The sequence below is a fragment of the Vidua macroura genome, chromosome Z (genome assembly GCF_024509145.1).
Source record: "Vidua macroura isolate BioBank_ID:100142 chromosome Z, ASM2450914v1, whole genome shotgun sequence".
Taxonomy (NCBI): domain Eukaryota; kingdom Metazoa; phylum Chordata; class Aves; order Passeriformes; family Viduidae; genus Vidua; species Vidua macroura.
This window is the reverse complement of record NC_071611.1, coordinates 42,358,704-42,378,783: the sequence shown is the minus strand read 5'-3', so window position 1 is coordinate 42,378,783 and position 20,080 is coordinate 42,358,704. Positions and strand designations below refer to the sequence as shown.

The 20,080-nt window shown below is 54.7% G+C and overlaps 3 protein-coding genes across 11 annotated transcripts in view; 1 reads left to right on the top strand and 2 right to left on the bottom strand.

The window, feature by feature from the left end:
* Window positions 1-4,492, top strand: part of DNAI1 (dynein axonemal intermediate chain 1) — a 138,909-nt gene extending 134,417 nt beyond the window's left edge. For all 6 annotated transcript variants that reach the window (XM_054002477.1, XM_054002474.1, XM_054002478.1 and 3 more), the window contains one exon: window positions 4,229-4,492. In XM_054002477.1, coding sequence (XP_053858452.1) covers window positions 4,229-4,333 — 105 coding nt within the window. In that variant the 3' untranslated portion in view covers window positions 4,334-4,492. The remainder of the gene's footprint in view (window positions 1-4,228) is intronic.
* A 5,883-nt stretch (window positions 4,493-10,375) lies between these two features.
* On the bottom strand, window positions 10,376-12,971 carry RPP25L (ribonuclease P/MRP subunit p25 like). Of its 3 annotated transcripts, none has more exons than XM_054003543.1 (2): window positions 12,619-12,971; window positions 10,376-11,713 (listed from the first exon to the last, which is right to left on the bottom strand). In XM_054003543.1, the coding sequence occupies exon 2, from the start codon at window positions 11,702-11,704 to the stop codon at window positions 11,156-11,158; it is 549 nt and encodes a 182-aa protein (XP_053859518.1). In that variant the 5' UTR covers window positions 11,705-11,713; window positions 12,619-12,971; the 3' UTR covers window positions 10,376-11,155. The 3 variants fall into 3 exon arrangements, with proteins under 3 accessions (XP_053859518.1, XP_053859519.1, XP_053859517.1); XM_054003544.1 differs by lacking the exon at window positions 12,619-12,971 and adding an exon at window positions 12,490-12,597; XM_054003542.1 differs by lacking the exon at window positions 12,619-12,971 and adding an exon at window positions 12,112-12,469.
* A 504-nt stretch (window positions 12,972-13,475) lies between these two features.
* DCTN3 (dynactin subunit 3) lies at window positions 13,476-17,950 on the bottom strand. Of its 2 annotated transcripts, none has more exons than XM_054003545.1 (7): window positions 17,837-17,950; window positions 17,633-17,717; window positions 16,639-16,725; window positions 15,676-15,762; window positions 15,071-15,129; window positions 14,268-14,327; window positions 13,476-13,853 (listed from the first exon to the last, which is right to left on the bottom strand). In XM_054003545.1, exons 1-7 carry the CDS (start codon window positions 17,933-17,935, stop codon window positions 13,764-13,766), a joined length of 567 nt encoding a protein of 188 aa, XP_053859520.1. In that variant the 5' UTR covers window positions 17,936-17,950; the 3' UTR covers window positions 13,476-13,763. The 2 variants fall into 2 exon arrangements, with proteins under 2 accessions (XP_053859520.1, XP_053859521.1); XM_054003546.1 differs by having other exon boundaries at window positions 15,676-15,759.
* Between the last annotated feature and the right edge of the window lie 2,130 nt (window positions 17,951-20,080).

Below are 20,080 nucleotides of genomic sequence, written 5' to 3'. Positions count from 1 at the left end.
GCCAGTCACTAGTGTGGAGCCCTTACCCTGGAACTGTCACCTTAACCTAAGCAGAAGCAACAAAAAAATATCTTCTCCCAAAGAAATACACCTCTGAACAGCTAGCAGACTGTGTGCCCTTTCCCACTGAGGATAAGAATAAGCAGTTTTAGGTATCTTCTTGAGGCTTCTCATGCCCTTCAAAACAACTCTGTAAAAGCTTAAACCCTTATGCATGGGAGGCCAGTTCTTAGGTCACTGGGCTGCTTTATAAAATGTCTAGATCCTGTTCCAGCATGACTGTATCCAGAAGTCCCATCGAGTAAGGAATGACGACAGTACCATGACAACAGCAGGGCAGAGACAAGCCTGTGCCCCTTGGCCAAGGCTCAGCAGGGTAAAGGGTCGCCTCTGCTCCCAAGGAAATCGTGGGGACTTTCCTGACTATGCTCATGTCAGCGTGGTTGATTTCCTTGCTGCTTTAAAACATAAACATGTTTGGCCTTTTTTAATCAAAACTTTAGAGCAGATGTTTCATGATTATTCCCCCAATGGGAAAAAGACATGGAAACTGAGAAGTGCCAGCATCATGGCTTTTATGGGAGAGTTTTGTTAACTCAGTGGCATACTGTTCAACTAGGGAATGAAGGCATTAGCCAAGACTCCAGTTTAAATGAGTCCCTTAACCTGCATGCAGAGTTCAGCATGTGCCAGCATAGGGATGGGTGGGGCTGAGGCTCCCAAGGGTCAAGGGATCTTCAAGCAGTCAATCCTCATCCTCATCTTTGTCCTAGTTCTCACTCCACCCTTCCGTTTGAGGCTTCACCTCAGTCATCTGTCACCTCCTGCTTCACTTCCAGTGTCAGTACTCACCCTGGGGCTGAGAGGACCATCAAGGGTCCTGCACACTGCCTGTAGACCTGAGCCCCTTGCCTCAGTTTCCCTGCTTGACAAGCCAGGGAAGACCCCAGACATGAGGTAAAGGGAGTGTAAGGGCCATGAGAAACTTGGCAACAAATATAGCAGCACGGACACAAACAGGGGGGTCTCTTCCCCACCTCTCCTCCCTGAGGTCATGTTCTGTAAGCAGTGCAGAGTCTATCCCCACACAGCACTTTTCCTGGCCCTGCCATGTCCCTCATCACCATTTCAACAGGAACATTTTGCTCTCCAGTTGGAAGCAGTTAACAGTAAAGCCAATGCAAATGCTGCTCTGAGCAGCTCCAATACCCATTCCATGAGCTGCTCAGGGACAGACCTCCCCATGTAATCTCAGCTCTGCATCTAACAGCTTCATGGGGAAGATTGATCTGCCCTGACTCACTCTGAGCTCCTGATGAGCCCTATGGATGTGGTACAATCAGGGATGTAGGTGGAGGACAGGCTCAGCTACACACATGTGGCAGAGCCCCACGAGTGCCCTCTCCACACCTGGCTGTGGCATCTGCTGGAGGCTGAGCCTTTCGGCAGCCGTCTGTGGAAGTGACACTTCCCCACCTCGTGTGGGGATAGCTCTGCTCCAAGAAGGACTGCTCATCAGAGGTCTGATGCACCTAAGGTCCCTGGATTTGTAGGAAGCTGCCACGTGCATCCAAGCAGATCCCACCAGTGCTATGCTGGTGCCATCAGTGGCCTAGCCAGCTCACAAGCACAAGTGCCCTGGGAGAAGCAGATGACAGAATAAAGGGAAACCTTCCATTCCAGTGCCCCCAAAAGGACATTATAATTTCCATTCCCTGTGTCATCTTGCTTGCTTGGTTATGTGGCGTTAAATTAGGGCTCTGGTTCAGTTATGGCTCATTACAAGCTTGTGTGTGGCTTTATTACAGCATGCTCAGAAGCACCAAAAGAGCTGAGCCAGTGTGAAAGTGAAAGTTTTAGGGACAGTTTGGTGACTAGGAGCTGAGCCTCAGGCTGGTGAATTCAGCAAGGCTTAGACACAGTTCCCATGGGCCTGCAGGACATCAGTCAGGGTTTCTTCCTGACCCTGCCAGTAGAGATATCAAAGGGCTTGGGATGGAGATGGATTGGTGGGAGATGGCTTCAGCATCTTCTCTTCCCATTTGAGCAAAGCAGGTGCCTCTTTTGCCTGTCCCGAGGACCTTTGTGCGGTGCTGTATGTAACACAGAGTGCCAAAGGGAGGAGTTTGAATGTTGTCAGACAGCAAAACAGCTTTTCTGCAGAAATAGCTAAGTGCTGAAATACCTCAAGCAGCTGTGTTTATCCCAAGGCTCTCACTCAGAGAGATGCTCTGCTGTGGTGTGGGCCATTATCACAAACATCACTCTCAGTGCCCAGACCAGAGCCACGAAGGGTGCTGCTCATTTGTTGGCATTAATACAAACCACCATTGTCCCACCATGCAGCTGATGGACTCCGTAAATTAAAGAACCTGGGCTCATCCCAGTGCTCAGAAGCAGCTCTTCTTGGGAGCAGAGGGGTTTCCAAATATCCCTGTCCCCATCCTCCCCCCAGGACTGCTTTCATCTCAGCATTGTCCTCTGGCAGTTTAGGAAACCTCTGTTCCATCGAGGTTGTGCTGGGCTGGGAGGAGGGTGGACACAGGGATTCTCCGGGGAGTTCTTTGCGCATTGTCATCACTCAGCAATGCCCACATTTGCTAGAGGAGCGCAGTCAGATCCATGTGGGCTAACAACTTTCTCCGTGTTGTGTGTTGGCAGGTCTTCAGGGAAGGTGTGTGTTTGTAATTGCTGCATCCGCGGCCATTAGTGGGGCTTATTCAGCGGGAGGAGAATTGATCTGTTAGATCAATTAGGTAGAGAGGAAAGCTGGCAGTCTCCTTCCTCCGATGCTGAGTGCTACTCCTCTGGCCTTCTGAGAGCATGGAGAGCAGAGGCTGTGCTTTGGGGATGCCAAGAAGAGCCAGTACAGCAGCTTCCTGCAGGCTGCCTTCAAGCATGGTCAGGGATGTTCCTTTCTCTTTGCTCTGCTGCAGTTTTGGAGGCCTGCTGCCACCTCTCCTGAGCCCACCTGCCAGACTGTGCCAATCTCCTGCTCACCTGTGCTTGGCAGCTGCTTTCTGGGGTGCCCAGAGCCATGCTACACACAGAGGAGCTCCCCAGCCCCAAAGCAGGGGTATCCCACCAAATCCAGAGGCAAGGCAAGATCCAGCAGGCTGGCAAAGGGGAAGGCTGTGACTAAAAGGCAACACTTAATGATAGAAGTGGTGACTGTGGGGACGCTGTTTTGGAGAAATCGCATGGTATGGATGCTCAGCTGCAGGAGGGCTTGATGGGCTCAGTGTAGCTTGGAAAATTCCTCTGCTGCAGCTGTGTCTTACATGATGTGAACCTGGAGAGCCTAAGCCCGGTTAATCACTTTCCCAAAGTGCCAGAACTCTGTTGAGAGCAATGCTGCAGCCCACAGCACAGCAGAAACATGTTCTGCACAAAGGACTGAGTGGAATTTGTGCCTTCAGTGGGGACATCGTCCTCTGCCAGGCCTGGAAAGCTCCTGCTGTGCCCAAACAAGCGAGGGCTGAAGTGGGCTGGCTCTTTCCCTTGTGCTATGTGATTTTTCTCAAGATGCTGGTAGTTTGCTTTAGCACTCAGGCAGGGAGCCCCTGGCATGCTTGGAACAGGTGCTAGGGGAATGTGGGAAGTGCTTTTTCTCTGTGCCTGTGCTGAGGTGGGCATCAGGACTGGCACAGAAGTGTGTCCAGGCACAGGAGAGCCTCAGTGAGGAGTTAACAGCACACCTGGGAGCCCTGACTCACTTCTCCTCACCAGGTTAGGGGCTCTCAACACCCAGCTGCCCTCCTGGGAAAAGCCATTTGGGTGCAAAAGGGATAATCCCTGCTCCTCTGTCTGCCTCTGTCCAGGAGCACCTGCACAGGATGGGCATGGTGGGGCTGTTTTGGGGAGGTCTGGACATCTGCACACTGGACATCTGTCTTGCATGCCTGGCACCTACCTACACCTTGGGGGCATAGCTTAGAGGGTGGTCCAGTCCCATGGGGCTAAGAACATCTAGGAAGAGAGAGGCCACCCCCATTCCTATCCAAACACTTCATTAGTGTCCTTTCCCAGCTCACAGGAGCTTTCACACATCTCATGGCACCTTGGGCTTGAAATATGAGGATAAGCAGGTGCATCCCCCTGTGGATCAACTGCCAGTGAGGGGTGAGAGCTCAGATACAGCACTCCAGCAGCCCTCCCTGTGTTGGACCTTTCCTCATCCCTACTTTCCTCCCTGCTCACAGTTCTATCCTGTTTGATCTTTTTGCAGGAGAAGAAAGGCCAGGAGGTGAAGAAAGGTCCCGAGGTGGAAATAGCAAAACTGGAGAAGCTGCTCAGCCTGGTGAGAGAGCCAGGGAGCAAGGAAGAGCAGTGAGAGAGGGGGAAGATGACTCTGTGGGCAGCCTCTGGCCAAACAAGCTCAGCTTTAATTGGTGGCTGCTTGGCATGCAAGCCACAGGCCCCTGCTGCCCACTTTTTGCACAGCAGAAACACTTTTCCTCTGTGCCCAAACAAACAAACCGAGGTGCAGGGAGAGCTGTGGTATGCAGTCATTTCTGGGTTAGGCAAATCTCACCATGCTTGGCCCTCCAGAGCCACAAGGCCCTTGACTTTCCCAAGCCTTGGCTGGGCTTGCACCAGATGAGAGCCCCATGGAGGGCAGGAGGGGGACTAGGAAAACTTCAGGGCTGCAGCTTCATGGCAGCCAGTCCCACTGTGTGAGTGGTGACCAGAGAGACCGAGTTCTAAGCTGTAGAGCCCCCAAGCATTTGTGCAAGTCAAATGGAATGCCACACCTGGATTTTGGGGCAGCAGCCTAAGCCAGAGAGTGCCTGGAAACCAGGCCTAGTGCCCCAGGACTGTGGGAGAGACATTCCATGCCTCCAGACAGCACATGGCAGCAGCTGCCAGTCACCAGCTGTGGGAGACTCACAGCTTCCCTCTCCCCAGGGGCCTCAGTATGGGGCTGGGGTGCCTCTGCCCAGCTGGTGCCTGTGGAACTGCTGGGCAGCAGGGTTTGCAGAGCCTTCCACACTGTGTGCAGCAGAGGATTAGCTGTTGTGTGGCTGTGGTGGCAGCAGGAGCAGCAGTGGCCTCACAGCATGCTGATGAGCGGTGGCTGTCACCACCGGATCTTTGCACACAGCTCCTAGGCCTGGGGACCAAAGCCACCAGACAGGTGTGGTGGCAGGTGTCCTCCATATGCTCAGCTGGCCTGTCTCCCACAAGCATCCTTGGAAAGTGCAGCCACAGCTTGGAAACTCTCTGTGCCTCTGGCACAAAGGTTGGGGAATGCTCCCTGCTGACTCCCACATGCCCCAGGCAGGCAGGCAGGCAGGCAGGAAATACCCAGTCAGGTTTCACCCAGCATTTAAAAGCCACAGATAGATGTGGACATGAGCCCTTCCTAGTCACCATCCCTGAGCAAACCACCCACAGTCCTCCGGAGACATCGGTCCACAGGACAGCCACTTCTCAGCCTCCCAGGATGGCAGGATGTGCCACCTCCCCCCAAATTTTCCAGGCACTGGGTAGAGCTCAGAGACACAACGTGGGTCCTACAGTCCATTTATTAGTCTAGTAAAAACAAGGCTGCAAAGGGATGTGTTTGCTACACCTGACACAGTGAAGAGCTGCAGGCTCTGCCAGGCCTGACCAAGCCTCTGCAGGAACCCTGACTGGCATCTCTCCCACCCCACCCTTCTGTCCCCTTATTGCAGTGGCTATGCCAGTGGTGACCGTGGCTATTGCTCAGCTCTAGGAAAGGCAAGGCAGAGCCCTCCAAAACCCACAGCACCCACTGGCAGGACAGGGGATGCAGCTGTCAGGCTTGCAGACAAGCCAGATGACAGCATCCCTCCCCACAGAGCCACTGTGATCCCCAGGGAACAGGCAGGGTCAAAGAACTTTCAAAGCTATTTGTCCAGGCACCCTCATCTCCCCAGGAAAAACCCACACCAGGCTGCTCTCAGCAGGATGCCTGCAAGAGCACATCTGCTGCTCACCGGCAGGGCTGAATACCATGGCTGACCTGGGCTGGGAGCAGGCAGGGGGGAGGGCAGAGACACACACCCAGCGAGGAGGAGGAGGGTCGTTTGCCTAGCAGCATTGGTGCTATTGCTGCAGGGGACTGACAGACAGGGGATGATCAGGCAGACCATGCAGGCCCTCTTCTGCCTCACTAAACCCGCTGCTTGGGCCAAATGCCAAATGCCATCTGAGGCTGAGGGCACATGGCACCCAGGGCCACCCCCAAGCATCTGGACTGCTCTGCCAGCAGGGCTGGGGCTGCTCAGGTTTCCCTGGGCACACCCTGCCATGGAGCAGCCAGCCTGCTAGGGAAGAAGCACTTGTGCCAGCCCTGCTGCCTCCCTTCTCCAGGGCCCCAACTGACTTTGCTCAGGTCTGTGATGTTGTTGCCATTGTCCCAGGCCATGAGCACCAGAGAAGAGCCCACAATCTCTTCCCAAACGAGGGGTGCACTCGAAGGCAGAGCTCTTGCTGTGCTCACTGGCTGCTCAGACAGGCATGATTGTCCCTGTAGCATATCCCCATCAGTTGTCTCTCTATCCCCATCATCGCTGTGGGCACTCTCAGGAACTTCACACACCAAAACCACAAAGGCAAAGGACTGTGCTCCCTGTCACAGCCCCTGCAAACAGTTGGGTGTCCCCTCAGCTTTCATTGTGCCTGGTCCAGCACTCGAGTCACAGCACAGGCATCCAGTCTGGCACAACTCCTTCGTCACAGCTGGATACCCCAGCCCCCAGGCAGATCAGGGATGCAGCAGGTACTTCTCTTCATTCCTTGACTCATCCACATCAGAAGCTGGGGTCTTCTTGGGACACGAGGGGGTCCTGCAGGCTTTGCAGAGGATGAGGAAGAGGATGAGGATGAGCAACGCAATGACACAGTTAAAAGAAATTGCCACGATCGCTCCGGTGGAGAGAGCAGCTGCCATGGCCACAGTCCCGCAGGAATCGGCAGGGCCCACAGCCTGGTCTCACGGTTGGGATGCCAGGGCAGTGATGGAGCATGCAGCCTCCACCTGCTGGCATTGGCAGGGGACAAAGGGGATGGCGGTGGTGCTGGTGGTGGGATGGGGATGGGGGCCAGGCCAGCAGCAGGACAGTGTCCAGTGTCACCCTGTCAGTTTGGCCGCTTACTGCTGTGTCCCGGGCTGCACCACATCACAGGGAAGGTTTCTCTCAGCTGCCCCTCCTCTGGCAGGGCAGTGAGGACACAGGGATCACTGCTCTCCCTCCAGCACCTGGAAGAGAGAAAGTCACAGTCACCGAAGGCACAGTCACGTGAAGGGACAGGCTCTGCGAGCCCCTCAGGGTGGGCTGTGGGGGTGACAGGGGACAGCTGTCCCAGGGCCCACAGGGCTCCGCTGGAGTTTGAAGGCTGCAGCAGCTCCTAGGTCAGATGCTGTTTGTGGGACATTTCCAGCACCCCTTTCCAGCCCTGGCTCTGCCCTAATCCCCTGCGTGGGCCACCAAGCTGGAGATGTCCTCGTCGCCTCACCCCAGCCCAAACGCTCCTCCCCGTGACTCCGGGCGACTCCGGAGAGCCCTGGCCCTGCTCCGATCCCCTCTCCATCCTCCAACTCCTTTCCCTGGCGGCGGGACGCCGCTGCGATGTCCCGCATCCAGAACGGTGCCGGGGCCGGATGGCAGCAGGTGCGCGGACAGGGCAGCCCCCGTTGTGCTTTTTACCGGGGTCGGGCAGAGCCCCGGCTGCGGCGTTCCCCGGGGCCTCTGACCCCCCGCCCGCCGCGGAGCGGGACAGCCGCGGAGTGGGACAACCACGGTGGCCCCCGGAACCGGACAGCAACAGGTCCTACCAACGCCGCCCTCCCGCCGCGGAGCCCCGGCGTTACCCACCTGCCTCCGCTTCTCCCCCGGGGTCGGACCCCAGTGCCGGCGGGAGGGCGGGCGGCACTACCGGGGTCGGGGCCCCGCTGGGAACGGGTTGGCGGCGCGGAGTCTCGGCGCGGAGCGGCGCCGGCACGGCCCCGCGGAGCGCTCGGAGCCGGCGCGGTCCCGCCGCGGCCGCCCGAGGGTGCCGCAGCCCCGCGCGCCGCTCGCGCCCTCCCGCCGGCATCGGGGAGCGGGCCCCGCCGGCGCCTCGCCCCCGCCCCGCCATTGGTCACCCCCTCCGCCCGCCGCCTACCATTGGCTGAACGCCTCACTCGGGACACGCCCCCTCGCCCGGCTCCCACGTGAGCGGTGGGGGACAAGGCCGGGCAGCGCGCGCTCTGCCGGCCCGGCCCGGGACCCGGCGCGGTACTGCCAGCTGTGCTGCCCCGGTACTGCCCTGATACTGCCAGCCGTACTGCCCCGGTACTGCTGGCTGTGCTGCCCTGGTACTGCCCTCGGTACTGCCCGGACTGGCCCTGGTGCTGCCCTCTCGCCGCTGCTGGTGCAGCCCTGCCTCCTTCCTGCTGCGCCTGCTCTCCTGTGCTGCCTGCCCTGCCCTGCCGTGCCCGGGGGCCACCGGCTGGCTCTCTCTGCTGCTGCCTGCCCTGCCCCTGCACACACACAGAAACACACACACACAAACACACGTGCAGTTGGTCCCACACACATTGGGGCTTGAGGATGCTGAGGATGGACTTGCCAGGACTGGGTTGGAGTCCTTCTCGAGTCACAAGGGCTACAGGCAGGCAGGGGTGGGCTTATAGCCCATGATAGCCCAAGGAGAGAAGGGAACAGGACATCTGGGGAAAATCAGTACCTGGGAATATAAGCGAGATCAGCCTCACTGGCACAGCCGGCTTCCCCCTGTCCTGTCGGTGGGGAAATTGAGGTACAGGGCAGCCTGACCCTGTGCACAGCTGCCAGTTTCCACATGGGCATTGGAGCCAGAGAAGCCCTTGTGTGGGGCATCACCCCAAAGGGTGTGTACTCTTACTGAAAGGTACAGATGTGGCACCCAAAGGAGATGGCTGGGAGACAGGAGAGGGGCTGGAGGGGCCCTCGGGGTGCTTCTTGGAGACCTGCAGGGATCAGCACCTGCAATTGCTTTGAAAAGCCACATCCAAGTGCCACATATGCCTGGTGACACAGATGCACAGCAGTGACACCGGGGTCTGTAGCAGCCAGGCATTGCCACATGGTGTGTCTCCATGGGAGAAGAGGCAGCCAGATGAAGGATGGGTGAAGGGCAGAGCTGTAAGGGAGCTGGAACATCTCTCCACTGACCCGAACCCAAGGGTTTGATGGTTGGGTAAAGCTCTCAGTCCTGAAAGGAGAGCCACCAAGTCAGCTGAGGATAACTTCCAGTGAAACAAAAATAACAATCACTTTGCAGCTTTGATGAGGTGGCTTTAAACGTGCCATGGCCATGAGGGAGGGTTACACAGGCTGCCTGAGGATCTGGCTCTCAGCTCTCTACTAACCGGGTGTTTTGAGTAAACAGAGACACATTGCCAGTTGAAATGTCAGAAGCCATCTGATCAGACACTCAAGCATCTTCCTTGGCATTTATGGCTAATCTGCTAATTAGTCAAGAAAAGCGGTCTCCTCCTTAGATGTAAGGGAGCAGCAGCTGGGAACAGCACAAAGATAGAACAGATTAACTCTGCCCCATCCTCAGGACTCACATCTGCTGGCACAGGAGACAGGTCCAAGCGTTTCCCTGACTACCTCCAGGGAAGATCTCCAGTGAGGTCTCCAGTGAGACCTCCAGAAGGGGAGGAAGAGGCCTGCAAGCCTGGCACAGTCCTGGCTCCACTGGGCGCTTGTTTGGATGCGAGGCAGGTGTCTGTGTGCCAGGCAGGCTGGTGGAGTCTTGTCTGGTTGCACAGGTAACACACTGAACCTCTCCTGCTCCCCCTCGCTTTGGTAAAATCTCTTCTTTTGGTGCTTGTATTGTTACTCTTTAACTGACAGTGCAGAGTGCTGGGTCCAGCTGGAGCTCCCTGCATAAGCACAGGACATAAGCGCACAGGACAGGGAGTGCTCAGGACACGAGTGAGCTCTCTGAGGCGAGAGCTCAGCCCATCACAGGAACAGCAGCCCTTCTCTCTGGCCCAGAATAACTCACCAGACCTGTTCCAGGAGGGAAACTACTGCACAAGAAAAGATGATACATCCTTTCCCTCGCTCAGCAGAGTTCCAGACAAGTCTTTTTGAGGCTGCAGTTCCAGCCAGTTTAAAGGAGGGAAAAAAAATTAGCAAAAAAACTTCAGAGGAAAAAAACAGAACCTTGGTCTATTTTGGATGTGAAAGGAGGTTAATATTTGGATATTAACCTCCCCTTGGATCAGGGTCCATTTACAGTCACGAGAAGAACAAACACAGAGCAGCAGGAAGGCTGGAAGAGTAGAGCTTCAGCCAGCAGCCGCAACCCCATCACCAGTGCTTACAGGGTGACCTCCAGTGGGATGAGTAAGACATGACAAATTTCCAAGTTACATGAAGTTACATCTTTATTTTAAAGCCATCTTTGTGCATTATCAAGGAACAGAAACGGGAAAGAACAGGATCCTCTGGAGCGTCCCATTACCACCACCCCACGACAGCTGCAGAGCCACAGGATTTCAGGCTGGTTACAACACGAGTCGACTGCTGCCTGTTTGGAGAGAGAACCACGACCGCCAGCTCTGCTGACCCAAGGAGCTACATGCACATGATGCCAGAGCTGTATCCTGGCAGTCCTACATTCAACACCCTCAACAGGCTCAGCAGGAGGACTCTTCAGGCCCAGAAATGGCTGGCCCTGCCCTGTGCCCTGCTGTCTGTACACTCATGAGCCCAGGTGACGCAGGCAGCTGCCTGGGGATTCCACATCAGGTCCTGACTCCCCTCTGTACTGGTCAGAGCAACCTGCACCTGGCATACAGACAAGTGTCTGTCCCACTGCCTGGGCTGCTGCACGCCCAGGCACCTGAAACCTCACTGGGCTAGCAGCCCTTCTCTGGGGCTCACTGACAGCACACCAACAGTTTTTGCTCAAGAAGAGGCAAATCTCATCTTCCATGATCCCCTAAGGAGTACAGCCTGGCAGCCTTTGGCAAGGGAACTTGTCAAAACACATTTTCAGACAGCTATGATCACACCCAGTTGTAACAGTCTGCTCCTCCTGCCCTCCCCTCACACCTCTGTGAGTCCCCGTGTTCAGCAGCAGCTGTGCAGCCACAGCCCCGGGCCGGTTTCCACAGCTCCCCTGAACCACGCACGGAGCTGCCACCTCAGGGCCCCCCCAGCATTCCCCCGGTGGAGCGAGGGTGCTTCCCTGTGCTGGCAGCTCCTCGGCCTCCACCCTGCTTCCTCTTCATCTGGCCCTGCGATTCTGCTTTCAGTGTCTCAGTCCAGAAGGCATCAAAAGATCCTGGGGCCTGGTATCCAGGCTCCTGAGGATCCAGGGCATCTTTGCTCAGCAGGACACATATGGCAGGAATGTTTCTCTTCACTGTCAAGGCATCGAGGCCTGCCTCAGGCACAATGGGTTCCCAGATTTCTTCAATCTGTTTAAAGAGCACTTTGGTGATCTGGTGCAGCTCCTTGAGCCTTCGTTTCATGATTTCCACACAGGTGATGGTCTTGCTAACAGCCTTGCCTGAGCCAGTGAAAAGAATATGCCTCACTGAGTCCTGCTCCATCTTGCTCATGGCATAGCCCATCAGATTCCTAATTTTGCTCCCATCCTTCACCTTCATTTCAATAATATCAGCGGGCAGGTCAGTGAAAGGAGGAGGACAAGGTTTCTCCACAATTTTGGTCTTCTTATAGTTCTCCATTCTGCAATGCTGAAAAGGAAAACAGACCCATGAACACCCAGCCCACTGTAATTGCTGCCCAAAGAAACTCTCACCACAGTTAGCTACAACCTTTTCTCTGAAGAGCACTCTGAGCTATGAGGGTTGGGAATCCTGGAAAGGCATAATCAAAAGATTAGTCCAGTCCTCATAAGGACATACCTACAATACGAATGTTACCACAGGGCAGCCTGAGCCCTGGCAGGCAGGCTGTGAAAAAAGCAGTGTTAGTGTTGTGGGCCTAAGCAGGGTGACATGAAAAACACTGCTGTATCTCAAGAGAAGACAGAACAAAAAGTGAGCTGGGGTGACTGAGAACAGAACTTGGGGATGCTGGCCACGCCTGCACCAGAACATGCACAGGATAAATTCAAGCATACATGCAGCACCTCGTGTACAAATACAGGCTCATGGGGACCTGGCCAGCCCAGCTGAGGATAAAACACTGCATGCCACACGGGAGATGGCAAGCCAGGGGTTGCAGGAATAAAAAAATGCTTCCTCAAGAGAAAGACAGAAAGGCCAGGCCTCACAGCTGCCGTCTCTGCCAAGGCAGATGCCATCCCGACCTAAGTCTGCGTGACCCTGTGCAAGGCACTCCACGCCCCCACCGCACAGCTCAAGGTGCTGAAGGACGCAGTACTTTGTTACCCGCAGGCTCCTGAGTCCCGCTGCACCCAGACCCTGCACCTCGCACCCCAGCCTCCTCAGGGACATGGCAGCACGGAGATCCCGCTCCGAACCCTGGGAGCACACGAGGCCCTCACCCCCACACGGCCGCCGCCGCCATCGGTGCCTGGGGTCCCGGGGGGGGAGCCGGACCACCGCGGTGGGATGTGGGAATGCTGAGTGGGAGTCAGGGATGCCCCGGTGGGGCGTGCGAAGCCCTCGCTCACCTGCAGCCGCCTCAGCGCGCCCTCCGACAGAAGATGGCGGCCGACGCCGGGCGCGCGCAAGCGTGAGGCGGATAGGCGGGTCTCGAAGCCGGGGGCACGCCCATCAATCACATGACTGGGTGAGCAGTAGTGGGCGGGGCGAGCGCGGCCGGGCCCGGGGCAGGCCCAACTCCCAGCGGCACATCCCGCTTTCCCGGCACCGAGCACAGATACGGTGTCCTCGTGCGCGCCCACCAAGGGCGTGCTTCAGCTCCCACCCTTACCTCAGCTCCTCAGGCAGCTGGAGGGAGCGGGGGTTCTCCGCAGGCCTGCAGCCCCACTGTGGTTTGACAACCAGCGAGGTTGCTGATCAGAGAGAGCTCTGGGACCAGTGAGCTCTTCTGCGGGCATTCTGCCCCATTTCTGCAGGACTCCCAGGTCACACTCAGCTGGGCAGTGTCTCACCAACCTGAAGGGTTTGAGACCCTTCCAAAAACATAGCCTTGGAAACTCCATGCTACAGCCAGACCAGGCAAGGCATGGCCTGTGCCCCTCTCTTAAAAGGGAAAGAGCCAGCACGGGCCTTAGACTGCAGCAGCCTCAGGAATGCAGAGGCAGGATAAAGGCAAAAGCTGCTGCCTTCTCTCAGCACAGAGATGGAAGAACAGCAAAGCAGAAAAATTCCATAAGACCAGATTCCCCTGGGCACAGACAACTCACACAAACAGGAAGAGTGTGGCATTTCCCTGCCCTTGGCCCAAGGCTGAAAGGAATCACTGGCCATCTCCTGGAGGCTGCCAAGAGATCACTGCCTGGGGAAAAAACCCCAGTCTGTGCCAGGAGCAGTCCTCACACCGAGGGAGAGACAGACAACCCAGTTAGCATTCCAGGACTTTACTATGGCCCACACTAAGCACAGAAATGGGGTTTTTAAATATGTTAAAACCGAGATGCCTTTCAGAGAAGTGCAAGATTTGCAAACAGTGGCAGATTACGGAGCAGTGTGGCTTTGACTGGGGGCTGGCACAGCTCTGTACAGAGCTGGGTGCCCCAGGATCCTGCCGCGTCACTTCAGCATGCTCGCACCAAGCAGGAAGGAGCTGGGCCCAGCAGGATGCAAGCTGTGCCACAGGGGCCCTGGGCACGCCGCGCTCCCAGCTCTGCCATCACTCTGTCACAGGTTTTGCTTGCTTGGCCACTTCCAGACGTGTCAGTATTTCATTCCACTGCACAAACTGCTTGGAGAGAAGCAGGGTCTGGACATGACACTTAAGGAAAGTAATGTGGAAAGTGTGAGGAAGAAACCCAGCTCAGAGTATCCTGACAGCACCATTACAATCCTGATTCCTTGGGAGAGGCCTAGGGCACCAGGCTGTTTTAAGTCTTCATGGATTCAATCACCCAGTAGCTGAGCCACTGAACAGCACCATACACCCAAGGGAGTCTAGGAGGCACTTGTGAACTCCACACACCACTGCCATGCAAGTGCTTTCTACACAGCTTCCCTACCCACTGTGGCTTTGGGACGTGCCTCAGTACTGGGATCCTACACAGCCAGGACAGGGATACAGGTATCGAATAGGCTGTTAAACCCCAGGCTGGAGATGCAACAAGATCAGCCAGGGGAAGGGGTCAGTTCAGCTGTTCCAGGCCCGCAGTTCAAAGGATACCATTTTGTTGTAATCCTCAAGGAGTGTCTTGACACTATCAGTGAGATCATGACGCTTCTCCTGTGAAGAGGGGAGCCGCAGTGCATGAGCAATAAATAAGGTGAACGACATTCCTCCCTTCTCAGTCCATGACAGCACGGCAGGAAACTCATGCAAGGCTAGCACTGAGATCAGTGCTCAGGCCCTGGCTGTGGTGCCCACTGCAGCTGGACACGTTTCCACAATCAAGAGAAAAGTGACAAACACTGGTCCCATGAAGCAGCAAAGCCCCCAGGCTTGCACTGCTACCTGCCTCTCCTCAGTATCCAGGCTTTGCTTGCCCCAGAACAGAAACTCACAGCAAAATACTGAAAGAGACCATTAGGAACTGCCCAGGCTACTCACTGCCAGCTCCAAGAGTGCTCATACAGGGAGGGAAAGGGTGAAGGGACAGGGTGACAGTGTCAACAACATTCCAGAGAGTAGGACACTGGAGGAGCGCAATGCTTCACCTCAGTCTCTCAGTAAAAGGGGGAATTCAAGATGGTTATACCCACTGTCACTTACTACATGTCACTGAAAGCTGTTTTGAGCAGGGTTATGGTGGGCAAATTTCTAACTTGGACTCAATTCACAGAAATCCTGGCTCCTTTTCCCCCTTGGAGTACTTAAACTTCTTTAAGACCGTGGTATGAAAATTCAGATTGCAAAAAACTGCCATAAATGAGCAATTCAAGCAATTACAAATACTGGGTGTAAGTATAGCCACTTGCAAAAGATTCCTAGGCCCTTCTAGTCAATACTGATAGGAATATTCACGGTACCTGCTGCTGTATGTGGATCTGTGAGAGCCGCTGCAGTTTGGCTGCATGGTCAGGAACCGCTGGAAGCACAAAGGAGAAATCAGTTTGGGTTGTTTTACAGCACATGGGAGTAGCTCCCTATGCTGTGCTCCTCCATGAGCACAGCATAGGAGAACTCCACTCACTGAGTGCAAGTGTCCCATACTATAGATAAAACTCACATAGGATTAAAAAAAAACTACTTAACTACCCTGCACATGGCACAAGCTCAGGGATGCCCGCAGCAAGGGCTACTCAAGAAATACACTGGAGTAAACCACCTGCCAGAACAGAGATGTTCTGGATGTAAAACAGCTCACAGGAAGGAATGACCTGTCAGGCTCCACCCTCTCTGCCATAGTGCTCTCTCTAGCCTGTTTCACAAGCTACTCTATCACCTCCTTGACCTTGCAAGGGAGACTAGGGCAGCATGAGGCAGCAGTAGACCAAGTTTGTACTCAGTTTACTCTCACACCTATAAGCTGTCTTCTTCTCTAAGCTCAGGCCCAAGAGAAAAGAAAAAGCAAGACAGGCCACAGCTTAGCAGGTGGCATTTGCAGCTCCAGCTTGAAGAAGAACATGCATACCTTGGATACTGGTGCTGTCCAAGATAGGCTGGAGGTTCTTCACCTGCTCCAGAAGGGCTGCACGGGCAGGAATAGCCTGTTCCTCTGCTTGTGGGGGGACAAGAAGCAACATCAGTAAACACAAAACACAGCTCTGATTTTTCACTAGCAGTGGTCATTTTTCCAGCTGATCTGTCTTTACAGAAAGGAGCTTGTTCATGATTTTATTTACACTTTTGTGCTGCTCATCCCTGGGTCTTGATTCACACTAATTTCATGCAGGAGAATCTCCACCAAGTTCTAATGATAGGACAAGGAGGGTACAAATTGAAAGAGAGGAAATTTAGGCTGGATATTAGGAAGAAATTCTTTACTGTGAGGATGGTGAGATGGCCCAGGTTGCCCAGGAGGATGTGGATGCTCCATCCCTGGCAGTGTTCAAGGCCAAGTTGGATGGAGGTCTGAGCAACCTGGGAGAGTTAGGGAGGGTGGATTGGGACTGGATGGCCCTTAAGTTCCCTTCCACTCTCTTAACATTCCATGATTCTATGGAATTCCATTCACATATTATACTGGTCCCGGGTGATCAAATTCCTTGGGTCAAGAGAGGACAAGGCTAGGGGATGTCAAAATACACCCAAATGTCTTCTATTTTTGTCCCAGCCTGGAGAATACTGGAAGTGGGGTGAGGAAACCATTCTAGCTCCAGCTTTTCTTACCAGCCTTTGATTAATTTGGGGCTGAAGTGAATGATCAATACAGGAGAGATCAGAGCTGATAAAACTGCAACATGGGTGTGCACAAGGGAGCACCGAGGGTGACAGACATCCTTGTACAAACCATCTCTCTGATACCTCCACAGGGCGTGCTGTGCCACATCTTTACAACTGAAGAAAAGAAATCCATTTCGACCCATCTTAGGTAAAGGACACTTTTTCTGCAGTGCTACAAAAGCCTCCTGTTTCCCCTCATTTCATGCCATACCTGCCAAGATGAACTGCAGCTTCATAGTGTCTGGAACAGCCATCCTGTCAATGTACTGAGGGTCAAGGTATTTTATTACATCTTCAACTGGGGGGATAAACAGATTTGGAGACGAAAAGTAGGGGAGATGTTATGGCATTCACAAGATCTTGCTCTCCCTCTATGTATCAGGTTACTTTGCAAACACTGCTTATTTAGCCACTTCTTTTTTTTTTCTTCCCCATATTAATTAATTTCTATGTGACTTTGGAGCTCTGTGACCACGAACTGACAAATGGCTCAAGCCAGGAAACACTGCTTTAGGGACAACTGGAAATCTTGCTTTTTGTCTGGATAACAATGATCAAAGGTGAGTGAAATCTGCTTTCTTCCACCCTCAAGACAAAAGCAGCCAACAGCCCCCCATCTTGGTCCTTAAAATCACCCACAAATGCATGGTTTACGCTTCTATACTGAGCAGCCACTACAGACTTGGACCGCAACAAGCCTCCCTGCCCTTCCTGTGACAACACACAGCAAAACCTGGCCAACAGGCAGCTCTGCAGGATAAAGTACCCCCCGGTTTGGAGGCAGCTCCCCAGTTCTGCCTACTGAATGTGAACATTATTGCTTCCACCACACAAAGAGGCAGAGCTACTTCAGCATGCCCAAGAAGTCCAAGTGTGCAGGAACTCATTTAAGAAGCTCATGCTCCAGGAGCCTTCAGAGTCTGCATTTCAGGCAGAGCAGACCCTGACATGGACACTGACATGGGCAGATGGCAATTGAGCAAATAACAGGCTCCTGCCGCCCATTTCCCACCCCCGACTGCTGAACTGGAGGATCGTGAGCACAAAACCTTCTCCCGGTTATTTATTTCTGTGACAAACAAACTGAAATAAGCGCCCAAACCAAACAGGTGTGGAGAAGGTACTTTTGTTTAGAGCAGCGAAACGGTTTGGAGCTCCCCCCTCCCGCCCTCTGCGATACCTCCCGTTCCGCAAGAGCCGCTCACTTTTCTTAAACAGGATTTTGATCCTCTCCCTCTTGCCGCCGATATTGTTCAGCGCCACTTGCACCTTCACCAGCTCGTCTGCCACCTGCAGAGGCACAGAGGGAGGAAACGGGGCTGTCAGGCCCCGCCGGGCAGCGGCACCCCAGGCCCCGCCGGACCGCACCAAACGGCCCCCGACCGCTCTCCGCAGCTCCCCTCCGGCACCTTTCGCGGCCCACAGCCCCCGCCGCCGAGGCCGACGCGTTGCTCCAGCTCCTCCAGCCGCCACTGCAGCCGCCGCAACTCCGCAGCACCCGCCGCCATCTTCGTGCCGAGCGGAAATGGTCGCGCCTCACTTCCGGCGTGCCCTGGCGGTTGCCAAGGCGGTGCGTTGCTAAGGACCGCGGTTGCCATGGAGACAGGAGGGCAGGCCGCGTCTGGCGAAGCGGAGCCCCTCTCAGAGGATGCGGCGCGGTCGATGGCGATTTGCACTTCAGAGGGAGGCGTGCAGCCCTCCCGCCGCCTGGGAAGGCAGTCGATGGTCGCTTCATTCCGGCGTGGTCTTCCAGGAAAGAGGCGCTCAGATGTATTAAAAGGAATTGATATAGCGATCTGTGTGGATGCAGGCCCTTTGAAATCCGGGAGGCTGCCACCGGCTTTCCCCTAGGCCTCTGTCTGCCCGCGTTCACCTTTCTGTAATCGACTGCCACAGGTGACACTCGCGAAGAAGAGAAGCACTAATGAATGGTGCAGCCAACCCCAGCCACGCTGCTGCCTTCAGCTGGCACTCACAATTACATGGATTTCTGGCATGGGATGAAATTAATTCATAGTAGCAGCATTTCCCACAGAAAAAATCCAGAGGGTTTCCCAGCTGCAGAGCAAAAAGTATCTCAGGATACATTAGGAAGACTGTGACCAGCAGGTCAAGGGAGGTGATCATGCCCCTCTACTCAGCCCTGGTGAGGGCACATCTGGAGTGCTCTGTCTCCTTCTGGGCTCCTCAGCACAAGGAAAACAAGGAACTACTGGAGAGGGTCCAGCAGAGGCTACAAGGATGATCTGGGGTCTGGAGCATCTCTTTTCTGGGAGGAGACTGCTGGAGATGGGCCTGTTCAGTCTGGAGAAAAGACTGAGGGGATCTCATGAATGCATATAAATATATCAAAGGCTGGTGTCAGAGGGCATGGTGCCAGACTCTTTCCAGTGGCACCCTGTGACAGGATGATGACCAATGGCCATAAAACAGAAGGAAGGACATCATTATCCTGAGGGTGGCAGAGCACTGGAACAGCTGTGCAGGGAGGTTGTAGACTCTCCTCTCTGGAGACTTTCAACCCCACCTGGATATGTTCCTGTGTCACCTGCTCCAGGTGACCCTGTCTTGGCAGAGGGGTTGGACTGGATTATCTCCAGGGGTCCCTTCCAGCCCTGATGATTCTGTGATTCTAGGAATTTTCAAAGTGCATTCTGATGTCATTCTCTGTATCCCAGGGCTCAGTCCCATCATGTAGAGATGACTTCAGCAGTGCCAGGATGAACATGGGCCTGGGTATTGCACTGCCATAGCCCAGGCACCAGGTAACACCAAGTCAAGGTTCCAGGCCACTCTTTAGATAAAGACCATCTGCTAACAGCAGGTATTTTGCTATCACTGATAATGTGTGCGGCATGGCTTTGGGGAATTCTCCCATTGCCCTTTGCTGAAAGCTAAACCCACCATGCCCTGAAAAATCATTGTCCTTACAGGTACATTCCTACTGAGCATTGTACAGGCCTACCAGGATGCAGGAGGAAGCTGTGGGGTGGCCCAGTGCCTCATGCAGCCCTTATGCCCCACCAAATCACCTGCAGAAGCTGTGCAGAGCACTCAGGCAGCAGAAGGCTGAGGCTTCGTGTGTGCTGCCTTTTCTTTCCAGGGATCGATAACTGGGATCTTCAGAGGGTGAAGAGCTGTACTTCAGAGGGTACTAGCTCTACTGTGGCCTGGGCTCAAACACACAAATGCCTATACTAGAGGGTCCCAGACTACCCAGTACCCTGAGCTGAGAAACTCAGGCAGTCCTGGGCCTCAAACACTGGGGTGCTTTGGGACTGTCCCCATCCACCCTTCAGAGTTCCATCCAGTTTGCAAGCCTTGGAACAGAGCTGCAGCCACAGCACTGATTGCCCACAGCCCAGCACATGGAGCCTGTTCCCTGCTCCTTGGGAATAGGATCTGGCCTTTGACCATGTCCCCATCCCTGGAGCCTGCAGGGGCAAACTGATTCAACACTTGCCCTCGGCTCAGTGCTGAAGCTGGATTTAATGCTCCATCGGCTGGGCTGGATTGTCCCCTCATCCTCCACCTTCTATCTCCTGCTCAATTACAGTGCCTGCAGGACATGTGGAAGCAGGCATCAATCACAGCTAGTTACTCAGGTGACAGGAGCTGTGTCCCCAAGCTCCCCAGGGAGCACGGAAACTCAC